Source organism: Rosa chinensis, chromosome 3, assembly GCF_002994745.2.
Source record: "Rosa chinensis cultivar Old Blush chromosome 3, RchiOBHm-V2, whole genome shotgun sequence".
Lineage (NCBI taxonomy): Eukaryota > Viridiplantae > Streptophyta > Magnoliopsida > Rosales > Rosaceae > Rosa > Rosa chinensis.
In genome coordinates, this window is record NC_037090.1 from 26,397,605 (window position 1) to 26,415,928 (window position 18,324).

At 36.6% G+C, this 18,324-nt stretch overlaps 3 protein-coding genes and 2 long non-coding RNA genes across 5 annotated transcripts; 2 read left to right on the forward strand and 3 right to left on the reverse strand.

Moving 5' to 3' along the window:
- Nucleotides 1–201: 201 nt before the first annotated feature.
- LOC121052134 lies at nucleotides 202–903 on the reverse strand. The gene is made up of 2 exons (XR_005808151.1): nucleotides 758–903; nucleotides 202–650 (listed from the first exon to the last, which is right to left on the reverse strand). It is a non-coding gene; the product is annotated as an uncharacterized LOC121052134 (long non-coding RNA).
- A 2,102-nt stretch (nucleotides 904–3,005) lies between these two features.
- On the reverse strand, nucleotides 3,006–3,584 carry LOC121052061. The gene is made up of 2 exons (XR_005807888.1): nucleotides 3,380–3,584; nucleotides 3,006–3,264 (listed from the first exon to the last, which is right to left on the reverse strand). It is a non-coding gene; the product is annotated as an uncharacterized LOC121052061 (long non-coding RNA).
- Nucleotides 3,585–4,461: 877 nt separating this feature from the next.
- Nucleotides 4,462–8,628, forward strand: LOC112191463 (putative disease resistance protein At1g50180). The gene is made up of 3 exons (XM_040517015.1): nucleotides 4,462–5,591; nucleotides 7,926–8,521; nucleotides 8,608–8,628. Exons 1-3 carry the CDS (start codon nucleotides 4,544–4,546, stop codon nucleotides 8,626–8,628), a joined length of 1,665 nt encoding a protein of 554 aa, XP_040372949.1. The 5' UTR covers nucleotides 4,462–4,543.
- A 30-nt stretch (nucleotides 8,629–8,658) lies between these two features.
- Nucleotides 8,659–11,351, forward strand: LOC121048816 (probable disease resistance RPP8-like protein 2). Its single transcript, XM_024330813.2, has 2 exons — nucleotides 8,659–9,730; nucleotides 10,932–11,351. Exon 1 carries the CDS (start codon nucleotides 8,729–8,731, stop codon nucleotides 9,725–9,727), a length of 999 nt encoding a protein of 332 aa, XP_024186581.2. The 5' UTR covers nucleotides 8,659–8,728; the 3' UTR covers nucleotides 9,728–9,730; nucleotides 10,932–11,351.
- Nucleotides 11,352–13,566: 2,215 nt separating this feature from the next.
- Nucleotides 13,567–17,357, reverse strand: LOC112194363 (ras-related protein RABA4d). Its single transcript, XM_024334610.2, has 2 exons — nucleotides 16,821–17,357; nucleotides 13,567–14,364 (listed from the first exon to the last, which is right to left on the reverse strand). Exons 1-2 carry the CDS (start codon nucleotides 17,045–17,047, stop codon nucleotides 13,920–13,922), a joined length of 672 nt encoding a protein of 223 aa, XP_024190378.1. The 5' UTR covers nucleotides 17,048–17,357; the 3' UTR covers nucleotides 13,567–13,919.
- Between the last annotated feature and the right edge of the window lie 967 nt (nucleotides 17,358–18,324).

Here is an 18,324-nt window from a genome sequence, read left to right on the forward strand (position 1 = left end):
AATTATCAGGGTCCGTGACTATGAGGTTAATAATTAATTAAGTTTTGATATCTATGTATAATTGCATATCCAATTGAATAATCAGTACGACCTTAATTAATTAATCATTCTCTTCGTAGAACAGGCCAGCCATGTCAATTTGAACATTATATATATAATTAAGACTAGAAAGTATACCCGCGCTTTGCTGCGGGAATCCAGTTGTTTAAAAGAGGAATTACTTTTACAGATGATAATATGGTTAAATCTTATAACATGGCAGAATGTACGTTTATGTAAACTAACGAAGCAATTTACAAATTTAATTTGGTTTGAACTTACTGATTCTAGTGGAGAAATTCGAGTAACATTTTTTAATTGAAGAGACAGCAGGGCTATGAGAACCCTTCTTATCCGGACTTTGCAACGGGGGAGTAAAGGCAGTGAAAGAAGAATTTTCAAAGAAGGAACGGACATTGTGTCTTTGGGCTATGGCAGGTGGATTCTTGGATCAAAGAGAGAAGGAGCCATGGCAGTCACATTCAAGTATTAAACTACTCTGCTTTGGTGAATTGAAATTGTAAAAGAAAGATACAGGGTGCCTCCTCGGATTTTTGCAAGTTAATACAGGCCAAAACAAAAGCCGATGCAAGATATTGACAGACCTCCACCTGACGATCAGGAAAAAGAAAATCCAGAATATAAAAAATATACATATGCTTTTTAAGCTATAGTTAAATGTGATTCAAAATTTCAAAGCAAAGGAGAATGTAGATACCAAAGACGTAGTGATCCAAGCTTTTGTTTGGCGTGTACTCATATATCAGCATCTTTTTTTCCCTTTCACATGGTGCTGTATTGCAGTAAGTGTAACCTCGTTTTGAAACTCTTCAAGGCCTTGGTTTGAAAGTTTTGAACGTCTTTTCAATGATGAACCCTAGAAAAACACATCAATTATTAGCATATTCCTACAAAGCACCAACTTTTTGACTGTGATATGAAGTAAAGATTCTGCATTGCATTTCAAAATTTATATACTAATCATCATTGATGCTACCTGCTGGTATACTAACGTAAAAAGTAACAGTGAGGCTTTTACGTTTAGCTTTGGCAGAGAGCAGATAAAGTGATTGTTTGCTTCTCTGTTGCTGCTAAAGTAATTTGCACTGTTCAAATAGAGCTGAGGCTGCATACAAATAAATGAAAAGAAGTAAGAAAAGAATATCGTATAAGCAAAATGTATCTGGATTAAATCCCCCTCACTATAGTTCTTTAGATTTGAATAGGTATAGTCAAATTAGAGATGATCAACTCTGTTGATATCCAGCATCAACAAAACCCTTAACAAATCAAAACCTTAATCTGTTCAAAAGCAACAGAAACAGAAAACAAAATTAAAGCCGAATTGATCAACTTCCATTGTGATTTCTGCAGAACAGTACTATAATTCAGGCCTGTATGTGAAACCAAAACATCATACATTCATACCAAGTGGGATTTTGCAGTGCAGACCAAGTATTTATGATCACTGATGCTAATTCATTAATTATGGTCAACCATTTCCTCGCTTCTTATGATTACATAACAATTTAGTTTTCATCTAGATGCAAGGGAATAATTACATGGAACATAAGATCATCTAAATTATGCCTTCACAAATAACTGGTCAAGTGACGAAGAAAATATGTATCTCCACAAAATGACCATAGAATAGACATAAAACATGGATATTGCTTAGAGCTGGAACTTAACCCCATTTCATGAATCTCTCCTCAGCTAATTAACTATCCTACTGTCCCAACTATCTAACATAATGCAGTATTTGCTCCAGAAAGTCCAAATTAGAAAATAAGAAGTGAACGAAATAACTGTGGTATCATCATGTTTTAAAGCATTAGTCAATTAATATTTCTGTGAAGGGTGATTACTATAGTTATAACTGGAATTCATTTTCAGTTTGAGCTCTCTAAGAATAGAAATAGCAAAGTAATTTCAGCATTCCACCATTATAGCGATATAATAGTCACACTTGAATGAGGTTAAAAAATTGAGTGGTGAAAAGTTAAACAAAATAAACAAATCAAAACTAAAAATAACGCATTACAGTTTCTCTTTTGTGCAGTGATACTTGGCTACAATAGTGTATGTAAAACAACAAAAGTTAGTGATATCAAGATTGTTCAAAAATCTATTAAAGAGAGAAAAGTCAAATTACATAATAAATTTTAGAAAAGTATCGATGTTAAGTGCAGAAATGAAAATTTTTACTTAACTTCACTCACCTTTCACACACAGAAGACCAAATTATCGTTCACTTCTCTATCGTTACCGACTGATTTTGGTTTTTCAGATAGAACTGAAACTGCACAAAGTAGTTTCAAAATGAGGTTCATCTATTACAGAATATGGATAAATACAATTGTTACCATTGGTTAATTACCAAAAGGATATGAAGTAGAAAACTGTATGTGCTTTTTGAGATATCCTAACTAACCATAAAGCAAAGAGTCCTACAATCCAAAATGCAGTTATGGCAAGAATGCAGCTCTTTTTTCTGCCCCTTAGTTTGAGAAAATATTGCATTTTGAGGCAGAAAGGCATTCAAACAATAAACTAACTGTCCAGCCATCTCACAGGCTCTACGTGATATCAATGAATTTGAAATGAAGTATATTTGTGGACTATTCAATGTTAGTATTCATCAAAGCTAAACAAAAAAATAGGAGGGAAATGGATGAATAAAATGTAACAGATCTCTAAGAGGAATTTCCCCACATTACTTCTAAGCTTACTGTTTTACAGATAATAAGCAAATCAGCTGCAAAATCCACAAATCTAGAAAACCAACTAACCAATTCTATGAAAGAGCTATAATCCAAAGAGTAGATAACGACTGTTAACAACTGTGAAACTACTTGCGGGATACAATTATGTTTTTCACTGGAAAATACAATTATGTTTTTCGCTGGAAACACCACACTAATTCAGCCTCAATCTTTTCAATAATGGAAACCTGAAAACAACAATACTCATAATGTGAAACACAATAACAATAATAGCAAGCAAAACCTGCAAACAAAATCAATGACAACCCAATATCCAAGTATTCAATTTTGAAGCATCCAATCAAATATACAACCCATAATAAATTTCTAATCAAATTCTCACAAAACCACAAATACCTTCCACTTGTGTTGTTTTAGTCAAGAGCTTCCGGTCTGTCTCTTCTCCTTCTCTTCCTTCTTCCCCGTTCTCTTCTCCTTTTCTTTCGTCTCGCCTCTTTCTCTGTGTGTGTGTGTGTGTGTGTGTATATATATATATATATATCAAAAACAGTTTTTATCGAGTGCTAAAATCGATCATCTCGAAGAGTCAATACCCTAAAAATTCAATTGCTAACCTTGGTTCCGAGCTTGGTTCTATAGCAAAGATGGTGGCTTTGTGCTCGTCTGAGAAAACCAGCTTCTCGGTCGACTCTGTTTTGGAACTTATGGTCGTCAATTTTGACACTCTACTATGTTTTGCAACTCTTTGAGTTGCTCTTTTTTGTAGTGATTTTTGGGTTTTGAGGTGGATTTTGACTCGCGTACTGCTCTAGAAGAGAGAAGAATATCAAGTTTAGAACTTCAGATCGATGCGCAGCGGAACAAAATTTTTTTTTCAAAGGAGGGCAGAACGGTCTTTTCCAGCTCCACAAACAGTTCGTGACTGTTCCTAAGCCCCGTGACTGTTCCTTACTATTGCCTTAGGAACAGTAAAACGGTGGAACTCAACTTTAGTATATAGTAAATTTCTTTTCCATCTTCAACTCCTCATCTTTCCTTTAAGAAAATAATTGTTTGAATTGTCAATCTAGGTGAGCGGAGAAATTAATGTAGGCAACTATTCAATTGCCGATAACGGTTAGTCGATCGAAATGCCAAACGGACGGAGATGAGAGAAAATTAATGAATACTTTAATATGAATTAGTGTCTCCATAGAGCTAGATCGCTGGCTTGATTCCGTATTATTTGGTGATAAATATGGAGACCATTTTAGGAATAGGATGCATACCGCCATACCTTGAAATTTTAATATTTGAATAAATTTATGTGATTCTTCTTTTATTTTCTTTGTAGCTGTGATTTTTTATTCGACTCTAAAATTATATGAAGGGAATCCGTCTTCTCTTTAGTTATATAGTCTTGTTCATCTACTCGATAAATTCAATGCTCAATTGTGTTATGGTTGTCATTGGATCTAAATTATAGGGTGACAAATTTACCTAAATTTTTATAGTTTATATATTAAAGATCGATATTAAAAAAGAAGACGATAAGAGATGAAGATGTGCGCATGTGGTTGCGGCAGGAACATGAGTCTTGTGGAAAAGTCCTGTGGCTGTATCTTACTTTGCTGGACAATATAGACTTTCACTTCGAAATAATTTACATCTCAGTTCCCTTGTAATAAGATAGTTCATCATCTATTCTAAAAAAAAAAAAAAAAAAAAAAGATAGTTCATCATCCATCTGCAACTTGAATCTGGTTTGAGTTGCTTTCCTTTTGGCGATAGAAGAGAATATGGCTGAGGCTGTTGTTTCTTTTCTAGTGGAAAGAGTTGGTGACTACATCATTCAAGAAGGCAGACCCTTGTTCGGAGTTGGCAATCAAGTTAGGCGTGCACACAGAGACCTAGTATTCATCAAGGGCTTCCTCAAAGATGCAGACGCAAAGCAACGAGACAGTGAGGCAATACGCACTTTTGTTGCCCAAATTAGAGATGCTGCTTATGATTTGGAGGATGTCATTGAAGCTTTTGTCTTGAAGGTGGATTCCAGGAGGAAAGGAGGTATAAAGAATTTTTTGAAGAGGTTGGGGTGCATCTTCGTTGAAGGAGTTCGCCGTTACAAGATTGGGTCAGAAATTGGGGTAATTACTATCACGATTTCTGATTTGAAGCAGGACTTGCAAACTTATGGTATCAAGGAGATGAGGGATTCCTCTACTTCCCTCCAATTGTGTGAAGCACAACAACTACTGAGGCGAACTTACACTCATGTTATTGATCGTAATGTGGTCGGGCTAGAGGATTCTGTCCATGAATTGGTTGGGCATTTGGTGAAGGAAGAGCATCGCCACCGAGTTGTTTCTATCATTGGGATGGGCGGATCTGGGAAAACAACTATTGCTAAACAAGTTTATCATCACAAAGGGGTAACAGACCATTTTGATTGTTTGGCTTGGGTTTGTATATCTCAACAATATCAAGTCAGGGATGTCTTGGAGAGGATTTATGTCAAACTTCTTTGCCCCACAAAAGAGGAGAGGGATGAAATTGCAAAATTGAAGGATGACGAAATACCAGGGAGGCTTTCTCGTCTCCAAAATGAAAAAAAATGTTTGATTGTCCTTGATGACATTTGGAAAAGAGAGACCTGGGACTTTTTGAAGGCTGCATTTGAATGCCATGAAGACTCAAAGAGCAGAATACTACTTACGACTCGCAATGAACAAGTAGCTTCGCATGCCGATGATAACGGTTTTCACTACCGACCTCCACCACTGAATGAGTCTGAGAGTTGGAAGCTGTTTGAGAAGATTGCAATGAGTGGAAGGAAAGCTGGAATAGGTAATTTCTCGATTCTCCACCCAACTAGATCCATCCTTTATCCGTTTATCGTTCGTTTTCATGTTTATTTATCAAAACTACAATATGCATTGAATCAATAAATGGAAAAAAAAAATTTCCATGCTTCTGGTACTCCCGGCTTTCTATAAATTCATATCTAAAGAAGTTTTTATTTTTTATGACACATATATCATATTTTTCTAAAATTATAGTCTGAAAATGTCTTGTGGAAGATGCTTGAATACATTCAAGGACTCTAGTGGACTTGGAGATTTCCTTATGTCAACTCAAAAAAATAAAATAAAAAATAAAAATAAGCAAACACTATTTTTTTTTTAAGAAACTGGAATTCATTGAAAAATGATCAAAGATTACAAGAGGACGGAACAACTAGCCATCCTTAATTCTAAAAGTAGGCCCTTATATCAGCCTGGTTACATTCCAGCAGCCATAATGACAACTGATCAGACCAAGTACAAGCAGTGGCGTATCCAGGATCTGAATATGGGGTGGGCTGGATTTAAGTGCATAAAAATTTTGCAAGCTCGTAAATATTTTTTCTTTTGAGGTTTGGAACCCAGTGCTGAAACCCCTTAAATTAAAAGTTACGAGTATAAACTTGTTGTAAAATAATAAAAACTAACTAAATCGTACCCTTCGAGGCCCACTCATTTCAAACTCAGTAATCACATAATCATTGTCAATACTCAATACCATCAACAAATTCTTTTCCAATGTTGAGAACCATCAAATCATCAAGAAAGTCATCTTCCATCTTATTTCTAAGTTTATTTTTGATGATGTTCATAGCCGAAAATGCTCTCTCTGTTGTTGTTGTAGAAACTGGCAGAGTCAACACAAGACAAATCAATCTATAAATCATAAGAAACAATGCTGACTTTCTTGATTCAACTAACCGCCGACACAAATCAGACACAGAAGTTGTCTTAGCAAATCTTAGATCCCGCTGAATATATATTAGACAAAAATAACAAAAACACCAGATTATAACTTATAACCAAAACAAAAACAACAAAAAACTAAAACTAAACAACTGAAGCAAGTGAACAATATTTATATAAACAGCCTAATATTCTAAATTTCTAATGACCAAAAGAATGGACACCAGGACATGGCATATTGGCATATATAAAGACCTCCCTACGCCAGTAGAAATCTACCAAGGCAACCACATATAATATTGCATATTTCAAACATTCATATTTAATATTGCAAGCTTCCAATAGCCACCGCAAACCAACTAATATACTAATTATCATTTATCAATAGCCCATCCGCCATCCCTATCACATATTTCAAACATTCATGGATCCACAGATTCTGGGGCAATACCTATACTTGGGGCTCTTTCTCCTTGATTCTGGGTTGGGCTATAGCCCAACCAGCCCTGTGACTGGTTACGCCCCTGATTACAAGTTTTACGCTGCCTAATAACATAACTTGCAAGTTCATGGGCAACTCTATTACATTCTCTTGGGATATAGCCACAAAAGATTGTACTAAGACGCCGCATCAGTAGTTTGATCACTTCCACCAGGTGCACGTCAATTGCAAGGTTCTCCTCATCTGTTTGAATTGCTTGTATTATTGCTTGAGCATCCGATTCAAGTTCCAAAGCAAACACTATATCTTCGTCATATAAACATCCAAAATTTATAATTTTGATATTAATAAATAGTAGTCATTCCTTAAAAAAAAAAAAAAATAGTACTCATGACCTTGAAAAAAAATATCCAAGTTACTCCTAATGGTAGGTACTATTGCAGTGTCAAGTTCGTTGAGCATTGGACTCCCAAGTACAATGTTAATATGTTATACTATACGAATGCATACGAAGTTTTGGCCTTTTAATTAAAACGGTACAACTTTATATATCTATTGCAATATGAAGTTTTGTCAATATACATTGAAACAATAAATACAAAAACCATTGCCTTCCGTGCATCTGGTACTCCCGACCTTCTGTAGATTCATATCTAAAGTTCTAAATTTTTTTGACACATATACCATATATATTCTTCTGAAATTAAAGTCTGAAAAAATAGTATATATTCCTATTTCTATCTTAGAAGATGCTTGAATATATACAAAGACTCTAGTGGTACTATATATATATATATATATATATATATATATATATTAATGTAGTGTCAAGTTCGTTGAACATTAGACTCCCAATATGCCCATTTACACAATGTAATACTATGTGAATGCATGAGAAGTTTGGTCCCTTAATTAAAACAATAGAACTTTATATATTTATTGCTAATTTGTTTTTTCTTTCTTTTTGCTATTTAAAAAAATAATATTTAGATGCTGAAGTTTACACGAAGATGGAAGAATTAGGAAAAGAGATGGTTCAACATTGTAGGGGTCTGCCACTAGCTGTCATTGTACTTGCTGGACTTCTTGCCAGGAAAAACACAATTAAAGATTGGGAAACCATACAAGAAAATGTTGGTGTGTACATAAGTAGAGGCTTTGGCCGCCGGGAAGAAGAACATGCATATGCATCATGGGTGTTGGCGTTGAGTTATGATGACTTGCCATATCACTTAAAACCCTGTTTCCTATATTTAGGACATTTTCCCGAGGATCATGAGATCCGGATGAAGAGTTTGACAAGACTATGGATTGCAGAAGGTTTTATTTCTTTGACAAAACAAAGGCAAAGTTCAGGGGAAACAATGGAGGATGTGGCATACAATTGGTTGAATGAGTTGGTAGAAAGGTGTGTGATTCAAGTAGGAGAGAGAAGTTCAACTTTTGAGAATATTAAAACTTGCCGGATGCATGATCTTTTGAGAGATTTGTGTTTGAGAAAGGCGGAAGAGGAAAATTTTCTCCAAGTTGTCAAAGGTTCTCAAAAAAATGAGGCAATGCATCCAGTTTCTTCTTCTTCTTCCATGGTAACCTATGCATCACCAATGGGTAAGATTCGAAGACTTGCCGTCTACTTGGATGAGAATGATGATAAATTGGTACCCTCACTTAGGGAAAGAGGTGGGCACCTTAGGTCCTTGTTATATATTGGCCCCAATGATTTTCGTTGGTTTCCTAAAAGGAAAGAATTAATACCTTCCAAGTTCAAGGATTTCAAATTACTCAGAGCGTTGATGATTGAAGGTATGCATGATGGAGAAGTAAAAATAAAGCTGCCTAGAGAAATTGGAAACATGGTCCACTTGAGGTTTCTGAGTCTAAGGAGAAGTAATATAAAATCGTTTCCTCCGTTTCTAGGAAACTTGATTTGTTTGCAGACGCTTGATTTTTTTGTTAGAGATGACTACATGTTTATCCCAAATGTGATATGCAAGATGAATAAATTGAGACATTTATACCTTCCATGGAGGTACAGGGCTAGAGGTAAACTGCAGCTATCTGCTCTCGGTGATTTACAAACTTTAAATTATGTTTCGAGTAGATATTGTGATTTGAATGATCTTGCTAAACTAGGCAATCTAAGGAAACTGAGAATAAGATTGTCATCTAGCCAATCGAAAAATCTGGAGAAAATCTTGGATGCGGCAGGCTGCGTGCTCAATGGTATTCGGTCCCTGCGGTTGGTCAACCATGTTGGAATGAAAAGCGGTGCAGAGGTTAGTCAAATAGTTGCAAGGTGCAGTCAAATATACAAGTTGAAGCTATGGGGCCCCACACTAGAACTACCGAAAGAGTTCCACTCCTATTCAAACCTCACCAAGTTACTTTTGTCCGATTGTGCTCTCAAGGACGACCAAATGGCCATACTAGAGAAGCTGCCCAACCTGAAAAGTCTTGATCTGTGCGATAATGTGTTTGAGGAAAATACAAAAGTATTGGTTTTCTCTGCTGGAAGCTTTCCTCGTCTTCAGTTTCTTGAGCTTTATGCTTTGAAAGGAATAACAGAGTGGAGGGTGGAGGAAGGAGCCATGCCTTGTCTCTGCAAATTGATCATTGATTATTGCAGAGAATTGAGTACGGTTCCAAATGGGCTGAGACACCTTACTACACTCAAGGATTTGAAGATTGAGCATATGCCTAAACCATTCTGTAGTAAGCTTGAGGAAGGAGGAGAAGACTTCCATGAAGTCCAACACATCCCTTCCCTTATACTCCAGATTCCGAGGGATTAAAAGGTACACATTGATTAGTTTTATTCCAATCTGAACAATTCTTAGGTTCACCCCTAGGGTGAATGAGCATATTCACCCCTATTGTCGATTAACATACTTTTATTTAATAAATTTATAATCCAATGGTCCATATCTTAAATTAACCTTTAAAGATCATCTCTGTAAAAAATTAAGCGAATCAGAAATCGTTTAATTATCTAATTGAATCAAACAAATAGATGGTTCTAACAACACTTACCACTATTATGATGAACCGTCCATGTATTTCATATAAATGAATAACTGAAAGGTCTTCAATTTGATTGATTTTTTACAAAGCTAATCTTTGTATTACGTTATACAACATGGATGGTTGGATTAGAAAATTATAAAGTTATTATGCGTTAATCGACAATGGGGGTGAATATGCTCATTCACCCTAGGGGTGAACCTAAGAATTGTTCTTCCAATCTCCGTAATGGCACAGTGATATTATCACAATAGAATGGACTTGTATTTATGGCACCTACCTAATTGATTAGTTTTATTCCAATCTCCGTAATGGCACAGTGACCATGCTTGTACCAGCACGTATACTTGCATTTGGCATTACCATCTTATTACTCTTCCTTTCATTATTTCTAAAATATATATATTTTTTAAGAATTACAGATTAGGCTCAACAAAATATCCAAATCAACTGTGATTGTGCTTTCTCATCTGGCATGATTATCGAAAATCAATGTATAATTTTTTTTTTAATACATCAATGTATGATTCTTACAATTTTTTAATTTAGTATAAGTTATGTTTTTCTCTTCTATCTAGCTTTACTCACTTTTTGTTAAAGATCGTAGTGTTACATCTTGAATGGAACCATGTTTTCAAAATATCTTTAATTACTTATCCATCGGTGTTTTTTTAGTTTATTTAAGATTATTGATTTGAATATATCTTAATTATCCATAGTTTTGACTTTTGAGATACTTTATATGAGTCGATATATAATGTCTAGCTTTAGAGTTTTGACTTTTGATATTGAAAAATGGAAATTGTTTCATGGTTCAACAACGTATAATTTTATCCATCAAAATGACTATACAAAATGAACAAAGCCTAGCCGGCCTCTCGTCCATGAGTAAGACGATTTTCTCAAGTTGTACTATAGCTAGTATAAATTTACGAGCTCATATTGGGTTTATGATGACAACATTTTGTTTTGCAGCTTCTGTTTGAGGAAAATCCCCTGCATTCAAACATATCTATCAAAATGGCTATACAAATTTATCAGGTTCTGCTTGTCATTGTAAGAAAGATGGATGATTTTGACAGAGCAACTTCAAGATCTATGGGGATTAATTAAAGGCAAACCAAGTGAGCTGACAAGACGGTTCGATGGTTCCCATGAGTTCAGAACTGGAAAGTTTTTCTACCAGTTGTGGTGCTATTGAATAAATTGAAATCAATGTGCACCTTTGTTAGAAATGTTTTTCTTATATTTTCTCTTGGATTGCTGTTTTTGTGTGCTTCCTATTTAGACTTGTTCCACTAGTTAATGTGCAAGACATTGAGAGGTTTATGTTGTTGCCTAGTTGGATATATGATTGTCGTCTGATATAAAATGCCTATGGCTTTTATTGTTTCCTTCTAAGCTCTAACGCTTAATCCAAATCCTTATTGGAATGGTTGTTTGTAATTGTTTGAACATAGGAGGCATCACTGTTAGTCCAACAATAGTTTAGTTATTACTAGCAAGATAGCCCGGGCGATGCTACGAGTGTATCATCCACATTATTCAATTCAACATTATTGATTATTCAATTTACAAACATTAGTTACACCATATAAGTGCGTCATACATACTGATCACCAATATCTATTCTTCTGATATGATAGACATGTCAATCTTGGAAAAAGTGAAGGCCTTTCAAAGTTGCTATGACGAAAAGTGCACATTTCCTGAAAAGTTCCATTGAGCAACAGGCTGCTAGTGCTCTATTTTTGTGTAAATAAGAGTTATAAACCCATTTGAAGTCGATATGAAAAACAAAACCCCAACACAAAACTAAAGACATGATGCATTATGTGTTTGAGCCCAAAAGTAATTTTGGCAAGATCCTTTAGTGGATTTAGCACAGCGGGCCGATACCTGCGGCCCAAAAATAAGCCTGCTTGGATTTGGGTTACAGCTTCGCCCATTCCATAATCCATAAGGAAAACGAAACCTTATTGGAGTCAAGTAGCAGAGATTGAATAGGAAACTTCAATCAATAATCCTTCTATAGCAAGGAACAGTCAAAGCCCTAGGTATAAATACTAGGGTTCAAGGACAGAAGAAGGACCTCTCTCAAATCAATCAATCCCAGCGATTATAAAGCCTCTCCGGAGCAAACCTTCAACCTCGTTGAAACCCGGTGACCGCGCGCCAGTCCTAGTCTCTCCAAGAGCCGACTGTCAGCATCACCAGATCAACCCGGCGACCGCGCTTCCAGTCCTAGTCTCCCCTTGAGCCGACTGCCAGTGCTACTGCCACCGATACAACCCAGCGAAGCAAGGGTAACGCCCTCGCAACCCAGCGAAGCTAAAGTCACACTTTAGCAAAACCCGTGCTTTCTCCAAACTTCCCAGTGATTGCTCTGCTCAGCCTTCAACGTTGAGTATCGATTCGGTGACGCGAAGAGATCACAACCAAAGTCGTTATCTTGTTGAGTGTCTCGATTTGACCATACTTTATGGCCAAAAACAACCCAATTTTGTCTGACGAAGTTAAACTTAAATCAAGTGTTCTCCTAACTCTTGAGAGTGAAGAAAGATAAAGTTTGCAAGCAGTGGTGTACTTGTGATGAGGGCAGGGACAGAACCAGGATTGTAAACGAAGGTGGGCTAGCTGAATCAAACTAAGTTCTGTGTTTGAAGGAAAAAACAAATTCACTAATCAAAGTTCTGTGCTTGGAGGAAAAAATAAATTCACAAATTAGTTTTATGACTTTTAATTGGAAAAATGACAAAATTTGAGAATTCATTTATTTTGCTTTGGTATGATAAAGAAGTCTATCTTAGATGAACCGGAAAGAACTAAATACACAAGGAAAGAAAAAACTAAGAAAAGAATCACAGAAGAGAACTAGAGAAGAATAGAAGAAAGGGAATTAGAGATGAGAGAGAGGAAAAGACCTTTAGGGAATATTAGCGAAAGACTATTCTATAACCTATACCCTGCATATATTTCTCTCAATGCTCATCCTCACCACTAAGTGATGACTAAGGGTAGCAAGACATCCTCCATACTGGCCCATACCCTAGAGCCCAACAACTCAATTTTGAGCTCAGGCCCCAAGGCTCAAGCCCAAATCTGAGCAAAGGAAGCAGAAGCTCAAGCCTGCTTCTGCCAAGCCGCCTCCATGCTTTGCGGCGGCCTGCCTTTCCAGCAACCCATCAAGTCCAGGTCTGTAAGTGTTGCTACCCCGGTCTGCCTTTCCCCTCTGTACGCCGGAAGGAAAAAACCGCTGCCCGCCGACGCTTGACAACACCCCTCCCTCTGACGGTACTTCTCAACCCATTAAGGTCGAGTCGATTATTTAACAAAAAAAAATAATTGTTAACTAACTATTTCTTTCAGCATGCACCTTGTGAACTTTTTATATACTCATGTATAAAAGAATCAACTTTTTCAGCAATACAGGCAATCAAGCTGCATCTTTGAAGACAACCAACACCAATCCTATTTGAAGTCGAGCTTATAGCCGTGTTCTATTTTTAAGCATGCAGATCTTCAGTGCAAACCCGATTAAGAATTTAACATAAATACCATAGAACAAAAAGATAACTTGAATCCTCTGCTTGAAGTTACCAAACCCAATATGAATCCTTTTTTTTTTTTTTGGTGTCTGAAATCCAATATGAATCCTGAGAAACTTTGTACAAAAAATCTTATATTCTAAATAACGAACAATTATATTCTAGGTAAAGAACAGCTTCCTATTCCATATATTATTGGAGGCCGGTTTCCAGAAATTAGGCTTCTAGGTGTATCAATTCTTTCTGTTCCCAACCATCGATCCCTTCCATAACATTAGACATCTGGTTTACTGATTCATTTCCCTTCCTCATCCACTATTTTCTTTGTTTACGAGGTATATACGCGTTCTTCAAATCAATCCAGCCAGAATAGTTGCTCCAAAAATATGAAAATAAAAAGTGGAGTTTAATGAAATTAGGAAGAGGCAAAGCAGCAGCCACCCTTCTGGGCACCAGCCGGTTCTGGACTAGGAACAGTAATTGCAGTCCCCTTAAGGAGCCCTGAATCCCCACCATCTGCCTCATTAGCAGCGAGGGTCTTCTTGCTCATTATTCGGTATATCTCCCTTAAAATCATTAAAAATGCTGTTTCAACATTGGTAGCCTGAAGAGCAGATGTCTCCATAAAGAATAGGTTCTCTCTTTGAGCGAACTCCTGAGCATCTTCAGTTGGCACTGCTCGAAGACTTCCCAAGTCACATTTGTTGCCAATGAGCATTATAACAATGTTCTTATCAGCATGCCCCCTTAATTCCTCCAACCACCTAGCCATGTGGTCAAAAGATTGACGCTTGGTCATGTCATACACCAACATTGCTCCGACTGCACCTCGGTAGTATGCACTCGTGACTGCTCTATACCTGAACAGAGGCGGAAGGACATGAGTTCAAGAGGTCATAAACTATGTAAAACTTAAGAACAAATATACAGGATACAAACAAACACCATCTTCGACAGAATTCAACAACTCAATGCAGAATGTCTGTGAGAGTATCCTAACTAGGATGAGTAGGGGTTTATCAATTACCAAGCATGATTCCCAAAAAGAAGCCAAAAAGCACATTTGAAATCTTGCCTTAATGAAAAAGGCATTTTTATCCACAAATTCAATTTTAATGGAATCATGTAGGATATGTTGATAATATCCATTTGCAGCCGTCAATTTAGAGATTTTTTTTTTTTTTTTCTTTTAGGCTGGTGTCATTTTAGAGATGCTTCATCAAATAAGATAAACAATCAACGTGTTCATAGTACTACAGTACTGAAAACCACTGAGACCTGATTGTACCAAGAAATAGATTCTTAGAAATCAATAAATGAGATGCAATTAAGTTTTTAACCAACGGAGATCTCATTCCGTCGCATTTAAAGAGTTCCTAACAAGTAACAAGTAGCAAGTATAATAAATCATGCATTCTGAATTGGATGACAGATAGCAAAGCAAAAGATTTGTTTTCCGCCTGCAAGTTTTTAAACAACCATTCGATTCTCACACACTAGGAATTGGGTGGCCAGGTGAAGGAAAAGTGAGAAAGAATGATGGACTAGCAGAATCAACAGCAAGACCAGAGTAGAAGTTGGGATTGCAAATAGAGGGAAGCCAGATGAGATTGGAGGTTGTACTAGAAGGTGATGAAGCAAAAGCAAATGGACATCTTAAGGTGACAGATTTTTCTCTGAAAAACCATTTTTATATAATTATAGGCAGCTTGTTGAGATGAACAAGGCCGTCACAGCGCAAGAGTACATTTCTAGAATGATGTCAGGGAAGTTTTATTGCATCCATTAATGGCATGCAGTGGACATCAACACCATGCAATCAAAAGATTAAAGAGGTAACCATGAAATTCACAGAATATGGCCAAATTTCTGATACTAATTAAGTTCCAGAAAAAAGAGAACTTGCTTGAAAAGAAAGCAATTAGTTCCAGCACAAAGCAATGGAAACCAAAAGTAATGCTTGAGTCTGTCAGAAATAAAAGGACAAACAAAATGTACTGAAAATTCTTCACCAAGGGCAGAAAACCAATTTTGTTAGTTTTCTTTACGGGGCAAGATCCATTAGTGGTAGCATGTATCTGTCCACTCTGATTTCCATTCAACTAAGGTTCTTGAAACACATAGGTTTCGCACATTGCAGCCAAAATATGTTAGTTTTCAGCTATGCATTATGCCTAAGAAACAAATCATCCAAACTTATGAGCTCACACGAAGTCTTCAAACCAAGTGTACTGAAAATTTTCTGTTTGCAACATTAACTGCAGCATGATTTCTGTGCTTTCAACAAAACTCAAGATTACATGTACCAGTCACCACAAAGAAGTATTAACACACTTCTTCTCAAAAGAAGAAGAAGAAGAAGGGCCGGCATATTCAAAAAAGCCGGCGAGCTTAGTGTGCTTTGCGGCGCCCATGTGGCCATTATAGTGTTCTCTGGCGCAGGGAAGGTGTTTTGCTATGGACACCCGAACATCAACACGGTGCTCGAGAGCTATCAAAACGGTCTTAGTTCAGTTGTCAGAGTTAATGAGGAGGCTGGCGATTTGCTGGTGGCGGAGTTCAACAAAGAGTACGTGGAGGCAGAGAAGGAGTTTGAGGATTTGAAGAGGAAAGCCACGGGGATTAAACAGATGGCGGATGAGAAGAAGAAGATGATGAAGGAAATGAATATGAGTGAGGGGTTTTGGTGGGATGAGGCTGTGGATTTGGCAATGATGGATGAACGGGAATGGGAGCAGTACTTCAAGGCGTTGGAAGAGTTAAGGCGAAAGGTGGCTGCTAGGGTTGATGAGTTGAAGATTTTGAATGGGACTATGATGGGGCCGCCGGTCCCGGCGGTTCATCATCGGCTTTGTCATGTGCCGTTCATGACCTCCAATAATTGTTTTGGTAATTGTCAGGACGTCCAATTTGGTTCTGGTTATCATGATTTAGGGGTTTAAATTACTATAGAGAAAACTCCATTGTAGTACTTTATAATATGACATATTTTGGGTTAAAAAAAAAAAAGAAGAAGAAGAAGAAAAAAAAAAGTATTAACACACTTTACACTTTAGACCAATATCTAGAAATTTGCTCTTCCAAGATGAAGGCTCTAATGGAACAGCAAATATAGAAACAAACACCATTTACTAGACATGCATTATGAAACAAGACAAACATAATACATCAAAATCAAACAATTCAGTCATCATCATGTAAAATCCAAAAGGATCATAATACCATAACAGAGAAGCAAATATGTTGAACTTCTTCTTTTACTGACAGTGGTTTAAATTTTAAATAGAAAATGTAAATCAGTGAGGCAATGGCGCACCTTTCTTGGCCAGCAGTATCCCAAATCTGCGCCTTAACGGTCTTGTTATCAAGAACAAGTGTTTTCGTCTGAAATTCGACTCCGATTGTGGCTTTGGAGTCTAAACTGAATTCATTTCTTGCAAATCGTGCGAGGAGCTGTGTTTTCCCAACCGCCGAGTCTCCGATCAACACCACTTTGAACACATAATCAATCTTCTGGTTATAATCACCATACATATTCGACATCCTCACCGCAATTAAAGCTCCCCCAATTGCTTCTCAGATCCAAAGATTGGAACCCAAAAGTCCAAATTCATATGAAATGAATACCAAATTGTTCGGATCAATCATGTAAACTTGAAGATTGTGTACGTTGGAGCAGCAGGGCTTGTGGTACATTCGGGAGATTAGGAAACAGAGAGGGACAGAATGGGAATTGTTGTAAGATTAGGGTTTGAGAGGAGGATGAGAAATTTTTGGAGCTGGAAAACGGTGGTTTGGTCATTTGTGGAGAAGAGAGGGAAGGAGGAGTTAGAGGCGGGGAGACCATCGGCTAGTGCGGGCGCGCCATAACGGTTTTTCAAGTTCACTATGAGAATAATCTTGTACAATAGTTTCGGTATAAATAGTGGAATCTGGGTCGTTTATTTTTATGACTTTTTGGTGGTCAAGACACTAAAAGGATCTCAAGATGTGGGGCGAGAGAAGAGACATATTCTAAAGTTTTTTTTTTTTTTTGTCTTTTCTGATCAGTAATAACACAATCTCGTCACAATTTTTTCTATAAAACAAAAAACTCATCACAATTCACTTTTAACAAATCAAAAGTTGTAACAATTTGGTGGAGACGCTGCCGGTGGTTGGTTGGCAGGGTTGTTTCAGACGAGATGGTGGTGGTGCTAGGGCTGCACGCGGATTGGATTGGATCAGTTTTGATTCCAAACCGTCTCTATACCGAAGTAAGCGGTTTAGACATTTTAGACAACCGGTCATCGAAAAAAATAAGCTTAATCCAATCCAATCTATTTAAAGATGGTTTGGTTCAGTCGGTAAGACGGTTTTAACTTATATAGTATTAACGTTTTGTTTACAAAAAATTCATAGTAAAATACTAAAACTCAATCTCAATAATCAAAATCTAAAACTAATATTCAAGAACAAAATCCTAATTGTTTCAAAATGATTCACTTATTGATGGCTTAGCCATTAATACTAGCTTAGAGTTGTGAATACCAAAATAATATGAAATCAATATGGTAGTAGGCCATTATATACTACCATACTAGGGTTTTAGGCCTTGGGGTCTAGGATTCAATATGATAGCATATCATTTTGAGAATAAAAATATAATTGGAGATTTAAAACTTTCTTATAAAAGACTACCCACAAATATATATATATATATATATATTATGTATATAAATTTAAATTTTTTTCTATTATATTTAATACATACCGGTCGGTTTGGGTTTCGCAGTTTAAATAAAAGAAAAACCAAACCAAGCCAATTCATAAATGGTTTG

What these genes read in the sequence shown, in the direction of transcription:
- LOC112191463 (XM_040517015.1), top strand. Translation starts at nt 4,544, where the DNA reads ATGGCTGAGGCTGTTGTTTCTTTTCTAGTGGAAAGAGTTGGTGACTAC. An exon ending in TGGAAGGAAAGCTGGAATAG is followed by an intron (nt 5,592 to 7,925) that starts GTAATTTCTCGA and finishes AATAATATTTAG; the next exon opens with ATGCTGAAGTTTACACGAAG. An exon ending in TTTCTTCTTCTTCTTCCATG is followed by an intron (nt 8,522 to 8,607) that starts GTAACCTATGCA and finishes ACCCTCACTTAG; the next exon opens with GGAAAGAGGTGGGCACCTTA.
- LOC121048816 (XM_024330813.2), top strand. Translation starts at nt 8,729, where the DNA reads ATGATTGAAGGTATGCATGATGGAGAAGTAAAAATAAAGCTGCCTAGA.
- LOC112194363 (XM_024334610.2), bottom strand. Translation starts at nt 17,047, where the DNA reads ATGTCGAATATGTATGGTGATTATAACCAGAAGATTGATTATGTGTTC. An exon ending in GATACTGCTGGCCAAGAAAG is followed by an intron (nt 14,365 to 16,820) that starts GTGCGCCATTGC and finishes GCCTCTGTTCAG; the next exon opens with GTATAGAGCAGTCACGAGTG.